The 10,532-nt window shown below is 55.9% G+C and overlaps 1 protein-coding gene across 1 annotated transcript in view; it reads left to right on the forward strand.

Annotated features, from left to right (window-relative positions):
* MYO15A (myosin XVA) overlaps nt 1-5,376 on the forward strand; it is a 46,557-nt gene extending 41,181 nt beyond the window's left edge. The window contains exons 62-65 of the mRNA XM_065909675.1: nt 986-1,119; nt 1,404-1,537; nt 2,681-2,821; nt 4,847-5,376. Coding sequence (XP_065765747.1) covers nt 986-1,119; nt 1,404-1,537; nt 2,681-2,821; nt 4,847-4,948 — 511 coding nt within the window. The 3' untranslated portion in view covers nt 4,949-5,376. The remainder of the gene's footprint in view (nt 1-985; nt 1,120-1,403; nt 1,538-2,680; nt 2,822-4,846) is intronic.
* Nucleotides 5,377-10,532: the final 5,156 nt, after the last annotated feature.

Below are 10,532 nucleotides of genomic sequence, written 5' to 3' on the forward strand. Positions count from 1 at the left end.
GAGCCCCTGCTGTGAATAACCGGAGAAGGCAATGGCAACCCACTCCAGTATTCTTGCCTGGAGAATCCCAGGGACAGAGGAGCCTGGTGGGCTGCCATCTATGGGGTCGCACAGAGTCGGACACGACTGAAGCGACTTAGCAGCAGCTGTGAATAATTGTAAGAAAGGCAATGTGTGGACAGGGTTTGTCCCACTGTAAGGGTGCAACACTTACACCCTTCTGATGCTATGATGTAAGGGAAAGTGGAGGAAGCACATACAGGTGTCACCCAGGCCGGGATGGTGACAGCTGTGGCGTCCTTACTCTTTCTGTGGCATCTGCACGTGTCACCTCAGCAGATGCCCCAAATTGCACTCTAATGTCCCCTCTTGCAGATGAGCAAACTAAGCCCCAGAGACGGGATATGGCTTCCCTAGGCTGGGGCAACCAGGATTCAGACCTAGGGAGTCTGGGTCTAGAGGCCAGGCTCTTACCCAGCAGTGCAGAGAAGGAAAGATATAGTCCAGAGAGTCTTTTAGGGGTTCCCCTGACATCCCTCCCTTCCCCAGTGTGCAGCCCAGATTGGTACTTGTTGGTATTTTTCAGATGTCCTGAGGGTCCTGGGGGCCATCTGGAGCCCACTGCTTTGCTCTGCTGACCATTGCTGGGGGTTGCTTTGCTGCCCTGATGTTTCCCCCACCCTGTGCTCCCTTCTCACCCCTCTGACCTGGGCTATTCCCCAGGGGGTGGGGGCTACAAAGGATGAACCCATGTGGGGTCACTGTATGACCTTGGATGAGCTGGTGAACTCCTCAGAGCCTGCATTCCCTTGTCAGCAAACAAGGAGCCCAGCTCCTTGAGCGCATTACTGTGCGCGTGCTGTGTGCCCAGCCCCGCTTGTACCACCGTCTGTCCCCACCCTGTCGTCCGCATTCCCCCAGCGTTCAGTCGTCAGGAGGTTTGGTGGAACCCCTGATGGTCAGCCAGCTTTTCCCTGCCTGCCAGGCGGGAGGCCCAGGGGTACATTCCGGCCCAGCTGTACCGCACCGAGGCCAGCTCGACGTGGCTCTGCCTGCTTGGCCAGCACCGGGAGCAGGTGCAGGCGCTCAGCCCCCACCAGGCCCGTGCCCAGTTTCTGGGTGAGAAGGAGTCAGGCTGGGGAGGGAGTCGTGGGGGCCTGGCTGAGGAGGGTGGGGAGGAGGCCTTTTCCTTTGTACAAAAGCATCCTTGGTGTCAGGTTTCTAAAGGCCTTCCAAGGCCCCACCTAGGCTGGGGGGCCCAGCGGGGATGGAGGGAAGTCCATGGTGGGCGGCAGCACTGGCAGGAGGAGCACCGGGCTGAGGGCTCCTGTGCTGGATGGGCTGTGGAGGGAGGGGTGGGCTAATGCACTAAGAAGCCCTGGTCGCCTGACCACCACCCCCAGGCCTCCTCAGCGCCTCGCCCATGTTCGGCTCCTCCTTCTTCCTGGTCCAGAGCTGTAGCACTGCGGCTGTGCCAGCTCCCTGCATCCTCGCTGTCAACCAGAACGGCCTCAACTTCCTCAGCACTGAGACCCACGTGAGTGGCTCAGCCCAGGCCCGCCCTGCCCCGCCCCCCAGGGAAGTCCAGCTCCACTGCTCACACCTGCGTGACCTTGGGCGAGGCTCTGCCCCCTTCTTCCTCACCTGGTACGATGACGCAGGCTGTTGTCCTGGCGAAACAGGTGAAGCACACCGACCTGAAAAGCCTGTGTGGCTCTACTGGAGCCTCAGCCAAGAAACCATTTCCATGGGTCTGGAGGCCAGATGACCAAGATCAAGGTGCTGGCAGGGTTGGCTTCCTCTGAGGCCTCCCTCCTTGCTTGTAGATGGCCATCCTGGCTGAGCCCTCATATGGCCCTTTCTCTGGGGTCTGTGAATCCCAAGGTCCTTTTCTCATAAGGACCGGTGGGATGGGAGCCCACCATAGCCTGACTCCCCTCTTCAAAGACCTGTCTCCAGGTTCTGAGGGGGTGGGTCAGGATTTGGGGACACAGTGCAGTCCAGACCAAAAGGGACCTGCTACCCCCATTCTTAGTTCTTCCTCAGGGATTGGACCTTGACATGAGGGCTCCAGGGCAAGTGGCTTGTGTAGAAACAGTGGAGCGAGAAAGGGAGACCAGGAGGAGGTCACAGCCGGGGGGACACAGCCAGGGTGGGGCCTGTGAGAGCATTTAGGTTCCCACTGTGGGCACAGGGACTCAGTCCAGCGGGGAGCACCAGTCTCAGAGGACACCCTGTTCTGTGGGCGGGAAAGCTGGGGTGTCTGTCTGCTGTGTCCATCTGTCACAAGGGGCCGCTGGCTCTATCACTCTGGCTTCTCCTGGGGCGAGCCGGGGAAGCTCTGCATTAGCTCCTGGGACCAGAAAGAACGCTCCTGGCCAGAGGCGTGGGTGTGAAGGGGTGGGAAGGTCAGGGTACACTGGCATTACCTGGAGTTCAAGCATTTAGAGCGGTGCCTGGCATGCTGCACACGTGTGCATCATTGTTGAAGTAATGTCACAGGTGAGACGCTGAGGTCCAGAGAGGTCAAGCTGCTTGCCCTGGGTCACACAACCAGTCACTGGGGGACGAGTACTTGAACCGGGGTGTCGTGCCCCCTGCGTATCTGTCCTTTAGGGCAGGGGTACCAGTAGGTGAGACTGTCCCACCCCCAAGCCCGTCTGCTCCCCATCTCCCCCAGGAGCTGATGGTGAAGTTCCCCCTGAAGGAGATCCAGTCAACGCGGACCCAGCGGCCCACAGCCGGCTCCAGCTGCCCCTATGTGGAGGTTGCACTCGGGGACGTCACTGCCCAGCACACTGTGCAGCTGCAGCTGGAGCAGGTGGGCCCCTGGGGGGTTGCCCAGCCCCCCCACTCCCGAATTCTGCACACTAGGCTTTCCTCGGCCCAGCCAAGTTCTGGGGAGCCTCCAGCCCAGCGCAGGGGACAGAGCTAAGCCCATACTACACAGACCTGCCGGTCTCAAGGTGGTCTTGGAGAGGCATCTTGATGGTGGGATCCTAGAAATGAGGGCCCAGATTGTTTGCAGAAGAATAAGGTGTTCGATGGGAAACTGTGGAGGTCCTAACGGTCCTTAAATATAAAGCTGAGAACCTGGGCCGTCCTCCCGAGGGAGCCATAGAAGGTTGCTAGGAGGGCAGGGACATGGGCAGTTCACCTGGGCTAAGGCTTGGAGGGTGGACTGTGGGGCCGGGGCTTGACAGATGGAGAGTGGGGTTTCCCTGTCCTGGGCCTTCTCCCTTTGCAGCACCCATGGGTGCTCCTCAAAAGCCAAGTCCTCTATGTCAGCCAGGTCCACGTCCCACAGCCCCCAGGGTAGGGCCAGACCAGAGTTCTCACCTGCTGGAGAGGGGGCTGAGGTCCAGAGAAGGGGCTGAATGGGGCTCGGCCCACCTGTCTGTCCTTGCCAGCCCACTGCACCCCTCAAGATATGGGCCCAGAACTCCCCCACCCCAAGCCAGGGCCTGCATTAGTTGGGCTGCTTTCCAGGGCACGAGACAGGGGCTCCCACCACCCTAGCCCTGCCCCTGAGGGTCAAGGCCAGAGCATGACCCCTTGCCACCCCCACCACCCCTGCCATGCTCCTTGGGGAGCCTGTGACTGGGGATCAGTCTGCTTCCCACCACCCCCCCAGTCCCGTTCCTGCTGAGGTCACCCTGATCCTGGCCTCACCTGGACTCAGCCTGTTTCCTGGACTCCCCCAGAGACCCCACCTCTTCGGACCTGCCCATCTGTTGCTTTCTGGGCCCTTTCTGGAGCCCCCTCCCCTGGACGACCTCTTAACTGGTGCAAGGCCGGGCCCTCCCCCCAGGACCCCTCTGCCCTAAGGCTTCCACAGCTGCTCTGCGAGACAGCCTCCTATTTCTCTCTCCCTCAGTGTCATTCTTGGAGGCCAATAGGCCTCTGCCCTCTCCTCCAACCCTCGCAGGCCCTTGGGCCCCAACCCAGCAGTCCTTCTCGTCCCTACCCCCTCCTCTTTTTACCTCTGTGATCTCAGCTCCCCTGACCCCTTGTCCCCTCCCTGCCCCAGAACACCCTCCCATTGCACTCGCTGTCCCGTCTGCCTGGGACACGCTCCCCCTGTATCACAGGGCTTCTTCCCTCCCTTTATTCCAGTTTCAGCACAAACATCACCTCCTTCTAGAAGCCTCCCCTGATCCTCCTGATAATTCACTCTCTCTGCCTCAGTAGGTTTCATATGGCTTGGAAGTCACTTTATTATTGGTTCTCAGGTTGTCCATCTCCCCATTAGAACGTGAGCCCCAAGAGGGCCGGGGTGTGTCCACATGGTGTCCATAGTACAGCACCCAGTGTGTACTGGATGCTTAGAAAGTGGCTGGATGGAGGAGGAGGAGGAAGAGGCAGCATTTCTGGCTTCTCCGCTTGGTTGCAGCATCCCCCTCCCCCTGCCCACGGGAGCCCTGAGGCTGGGGCCCAGTTCATTCTAGGCCGTGGGTACCAGGTGTTAACCGTGGCAGCTCATTTATTGACAGGGCTAATAGTTTTTAAATGTGAAGGATTTACATATCGTGAAGTCTCATGTCATCCTCACCACTGTGAGGCAGGCCCTGGGAAACCGAGACCCCAGGGGCAAGGCCGCTGAGGGTGACGGAGGTGCAGTAAGTGGCCCCGGTTACATGCAGCAGAGCTGGTGAATGCATGGGTCTCCACCTGGCTCACCCCTTCCCACCTGCAGCTCAGAATTCCTTTCCAGCTGCCAGAGCTTTTCCTGGGGCCCTGAGGAGGTGGGGATGAGGGTGGGGCCCCAGTACTGGGAGAGTCTGGCCTCCACCTCTCTCCCAGCCACGGGAGAGCTGGGGAGTGCTGACTCACGTCTGTCCTGCAGGGCCTGGAGCTGTGTCGAGTGGTGGCCGTACATGTGGAGAACCTGCTCAGTGCCCGCGAGAAGCGGCTCACGCTGCCCCCCAGCGAGATCACATTACTCTGACCCAGCCCCCAGGCCCCCTCTGGCAGAAGGCTGGCTGTGTGGTCCCAGGGGAGCTATCGGGCCAGAACCTTAGGGGAGACCAAGAGGCAGGAGGTGGAGAAGCCCAAGTCCCCAGGAACCTGAGAAGACCAACTGAGAGTTGGGATGGAGTTACAGCATGCAAACCTGGGGTCAGATGGCCGGAGGAACCTCCAAAGACTGACCAATGGGCCCTCCTGCCACCTATCACTGTGACCCTGCCCTGACCCCTGCTGCGGCATGGTAGCCCCACACCAGAAGCCTAGGCAAACTGAACCTGCTTTTGCTTCTCCTGGGGTCTGATGTTCAAATCTGCTCCATCTCCCTGTCCTAGCCCTTCATTTGTCCTCTCCCCCATCCCAGGTGCCCTCTGTACTGCTGCTGAGCTTGGATTCATGGCTCTTGGTCATTTCAGTGCAAATAAAAGGTTCATCTGGCAGCCTTTTCTCATATAGTTGTTGTTGTTCAGTGGCTCAGTCATGTTTGACTCTTTGCGACCCCATGGACTGCAGCAGGCCAGACTTCCCTATCCATTACCAACTCCCGGAGCTTACTCAAACTCATGTCCATTGAGTCAGTGATACCATCCAACCATCTCATCCTCTGTCATCCCCTTCTCCTCCCGCCTTCAATCTTTCCAAGCATCAGGGTCTTTTCCAGTGAGTCAGTTCTTTGCATCAGGTGGCCAAAGGATTAGAGTTTCAGCTTCAGCATCAGTCCTCCCAATGAATATTCAAGACTGATTTCCTTTACAATTGACTGAATGGATCTCCTTGCTGTCCAAGGGGCTCTCAAGAGTCTTCTCCAATACCACAGTTCAAAAGCATCAATTCTTCGGCGCTCAGCTTTCTTTATAGTCCAACTCTCACAACTATACATGACTACTGGAAAAACCATACCTTTGACCAGACAGACCGTGTTGGCAAAGTAATGTCTCTGCTTTTTAATATGCTGTTTAGGTTGGGCTTCCCTTGTGGCTCAGCTGGTAAAGAATCTGCCTGCAACGTGGGAGACCTGGGTTCGATCCCTGGGTTGGGAAGATCCCCTGGAGAAGGGAAAGGCTACCCACTCCAGTATTCTGGCCTGGAGAATTCCATGGACTGTACAGTTCATGTGGTCTCAAAGAGTTGGACATGACTGAGCAACTTTCACTTCACTTTCTAGGTTGGTCATAGCTTTTCTTCCAAGGAGCAAGCATCTTTTAATTCCATGGCTGCAGTGATATTGCAGCCCCCCAAAATAAAGTCTGTCACTGTTTCCATTGTTTCCCCATCTATTTGCCATGAAGTGATGGGACTGGACACCATAATCTTAGTTTTCTGAATGAGTTTTAAGCCAACTTTTTCACTCTCCTCTTTCACTTTTATCAAGAGGCTCTTTAGTTCTTCTTCGCTTTCTGCCATAAGGTTGGTGTCATCTGCGTATCTGAGGTTATTGATATTTCTCCTGCAATCTTGATTCCAGCTTGTGCTTCATCCGGCCTGGCATTTCACGTGATATACTCTGCATATAAGTTAAATAAGCAGAGTGACAATATACAAACTTGACATACTCCCTTCCCAATTTGGAACCAGTCTATTTTTCCATGTCTGGTTCTAACTGTTGCTTCTTGACCTGCATACAGATTTCTCAGGAGGCAGGTCAGGTGGTCTGGTATTCCCATCTCTTGAAGAATTTTCCACAGTTTGTTGTGATCCACACAGTCAGAGGCTTTGGTGTAGTCAATAAAGCAGAAGAAGGTGTTTTTCTGGAACTCTCTTGCTTTTTTGATGGTCCAACAGATGTTGGCAATTTGATCTCTGGTTCCTCTGCCTTTTCTAAATCCAGCTTGAACGTCTGTAAGTTCTTGGTTCACGTACTGTTGAAGAGTAGCTTAGAGAATTTTGACATTACTTTGCTAGCGTGTGAGATGAGTGTTTCCCCATCTATTTGCCATGAAGTGATGGGACTGATGCCATGATCTCAGTTTTCTGAATGTTGAGTTTTAAATCAACTTTTTCACTCTCCTCTTTCACATTCATTAAGAGGCTCTTTGGTTCCTCTTTGCTTTCTGCCATAAGGTTGGTGTCATCTGCATATCTGAGGTTATTGATATTTCTCTTGGCAATCTTAACTCCAGCTTGTGCTTCATCCAGCCCAGCATTTTTTTTTTTTTTTTTTAGTTCTACAAGTTTATTGCTACCAACCCATCTCCCTCTACCCTCGTGCACATATGCTCAGTCATGTAGCCCCATGGACTGCAGCCCGCCAGGCTCCTCTGTCCATGGACTTTTCCAGTCAAGGATACTGGAGTGGGTTGCCATTTCCTTCTTCACCAGCCCAGCATTTTGCATGGTGTGCTCTGCACGTAAGTTAAATAAACAGAGTGACAATATACAGCCTTGACATATTCCTTTCCCAATGTGGAACTAGTTCATTGTTCCATGTCCAGTTCTAACTGTTGCTTCTTGACCTGCATACAGATTTCTCTGGAGGCAGGTAAGGTGTTCTGGTATTGCCATCTCTTGAAGAATTTTCTACAGTTTGTTGTGATCCACACAGTCAAAGGCTTTAGCATAGTCAATAAAGCAAATGTTTTTCTGGAATTCTCTGTATTCTTTTCTGGAATACAGTTGTTGAGTGGAAACTGTTGTTGAGTTGGAAAATGAGCCTGAGGGAGGCGGCAGGAGTCGGAAGCCCAGTTATGCTCCTGAACAGAGCTGTCAGCAGCGACATCCATCCTTACCTCTCCCTGCAGAGCCCTGTCTCCCAACCTTCCCCCACTTTGGGTAGTCCCAACCCCAGGTCCTTGTCATGGGATGGGTCACACAAGGCTTGAGAGTGGTATAGTAGAGAGAGAGATGTCCCATATGTCAGTGGCTGAGGAGGCAGAAGTCTGGGAAAAGGCTTCCCAGAGAATGGGATGTTGGGGTTGGGATTTGAAGGATAAGTAGGAGTTTGCTAGGAACAGATGGAGGAGAGGAAAATGAATATTCTAAACAGAGAAAACAATGTTTATTCCTTACTGCATCCTTCAAAGCTTAGGACAATGCCTAACACAGCGTAGGTGCTTACAAAATATTTGTCACATGAATGAAAGAATAACTGAATGAATGTTGATGGAGAGTGCTAGTGCTTTGAGGAACTTGTTGGGGAGTGGAGCACTAGGCTTGGGAGAGGAAGACTGGAGGGGTGTGTGGGGTCATAATTGGCTGGAGCCGTAGTGTCAGAGGAAGGATTTATTTATTCATTCAGTAGCTATTAAGCATCTACTGCATACTAGGCAAATGCCAGGCACTGGGAGTTGGTCACAGTCGCTCATAGTTAGTGACTCTGCCCAGGTGAGAGGTCTCTTGGGTTATAGAATGCAAGCAGGCCATGTGAGTGAGGCCCCAGCTGAAGTGCATGGAACAGGGAGGAGCCTCCGGGCCCATCCCAGGGCACACTGCAGATTCATGTGCTGGGTGGTGACAGGTCTGAGTTTTGAGAGGTTTGTCACACAGAATCAGATAACCAGAACACCGGAGCTTTGGAATTTCAGGATCTGGGCCTTAAGGGGGAGGCTCCTGTTTTCTCAGTTCTTCTGGTGCTTCCATGGTTGCAGCAGCAGGTCGAGCCCTCATCAGAGCTAACGACCCGAAGAGGTAGAGTGGGAAAACTCAGGGGTGGCAGGAGAGTCAGACCCCTCCGTGTCCCCCAGACTCAGGAAGACAGGAACTCCAGGTGGTCATGGGGAGAGCAAGAACCGAAGGAACCCAGCCCCGGGTGCCCGGCCTAGTGTGGGGTAAGAACAGGAGACACATCTGGGAGGCGTGGGAGCCTGATACACTCTGTCCTGTCTTCGTGGGGTAACTGAGACCCCCGAGGTAAAAGGGGCCACCAATTGGCCTGGCCTAGAGGCAAACACCGGAGAAGGCAATGGCAACCCACTCCAGTGTTCTTGCCTGGAGAATCCCAGGGACGGGGAAGCCTGGTGGGCTGCCGTCTATGGGGTCACACAGAGTCGGACACGACTGAAGCGACTTAGCAGCAGCAGCAGCAGAGGCAAACACAGGCAGTCTCGTTCCAGCGCTTTTCACTTCCTACTGAGGCTCAGATGGGAAAAAGGCAGGCCCTGGCTGCAGAGCATGGGAAAACCACCCAGAGGGGGTGTCTGGGAGCCCTGGAAGAGGAGGTGACTCCCACATTTGCCCAGTGAGTGGAGCACTGGGGGGCTCTGGCAGGACTTTCTGACGACTGAAGTAGTGAACTCCCTGCCACCAGGTGTGTGAGCAGAGTCCGATGCCCCCTCTTGGAGGGTGGTTGAGAGGTGGGTGCTGGGCTTCTGAAGGGCCTGAGGCCCTTGCAGCCACACTGCCAGTATGCAGGTAAAGGGGCCCTACCCAAGCCATCACCTAGAATGGCCCAGACAGGACTGGAGCCCAAGCCTAGTTCCCTGGCTGTGGTCTTGCCCACTGGCCACCTTCTCACCACTGCAGCTACCTTCCTGCCACTACTACAAGCAATGCCCACCAGCTTGGGTCAGAAAAGGGCAGGAGCCATTCCCTACAGGCTCTGTGCCTGTCCTGTCTCCCTTACACCTGCTGCTGCTCGCAATGGGGTTAGGGCCACAGTCCCAGGTGTCCAGGCCTTCCCATCCCACTGGCCCTGCTGGCCTGGCCTTGCCAAGTTACCCCACGACAGGCCCCACTTCCCAGCAGAGACCGTTAGGCCCTCAGTTTAGGACGTGCAAACAGGCCCAAAATGGAGGCCAGTAGTCCTCTCTGCTTAACGGACAGGATATGGGACTGGATCTCATCCGCGCACCCACCGCACATGTGGGTACTGATGTCACTCCCGCTTCCAGAGCTTGTCGGGGTCCTAAGCCGGAGGTAATGGTTCAAAAACACTCCTGCCAGGTCGCAGGGTCCTGAGCTCAGGCCCTGACCAGCCAGGGACGGTGGGTGGAGAGGGCGCAGGGACAACGGGGCGGGCGCACAATGGTCAGAAAGGAGAGACTACGAAACCCAAGATGCATTTCATTCAAGAGAAAAATCTGGGGAGGTTGCTAGAGGAGTGAACCAAGCCTCCAAAAACCACAGTGAAGGCGCGGGTGGGAGGGACGGGCCCAGGAGCGTGACCACGCGAGCAGGCCTGCGGGTCAGGCGGGGCCTGGAGGGTCTGAACAAAGGGCTAGGCGCCCGGTAGAGCGGCGACTCCCGGGTCCGAGGCCCGCGCTCCAGTCCCGGCTCCCCGCCATCCCCAGAGAGTCGCGCACGCGCGGCCGCCTGGACGTGACTCGGGCAACGTCCACGCGGGGAGGGGGCGGGGGGGGTGGCATCTGCGGCGGCAGTCGTCGGACAGGGCGCTCGGCCGGGGCTCTCGACCCAGGAATCTGAGAGTTCCCTTGCGCGCAAACGTCTTCACTTCGGTCGCTTCTCCACTCAGGCACTCGTTTAGCCACCCGGTCATCCTTTTAGGGGTCCTTACATCCCGCCCGCGGCGAATTAGGGGGGGATGGACGCAGTAGCCAAGGCGACCGTCGGATGGACAGGCATACGCGCCAACCGGCTTCCGGAAGCTGCCGTCTGGTCCCGCCCGGCCCGTG

The sequence above is a fragment of the Muntiacus reevesi genome, chromosome 18, assembly GCF_963930625.1.
Source record: "Muntiacus reevesi chromosome 18, mMunRee1.1, whole genome shotgun sequence".
NCBI classification, from domain to species: Eukaryota; Metazoa; Chordata; class Mammalia; order Artiodactyla; family Cervidae; genus Muntiacus; species Muntiacus reevesi.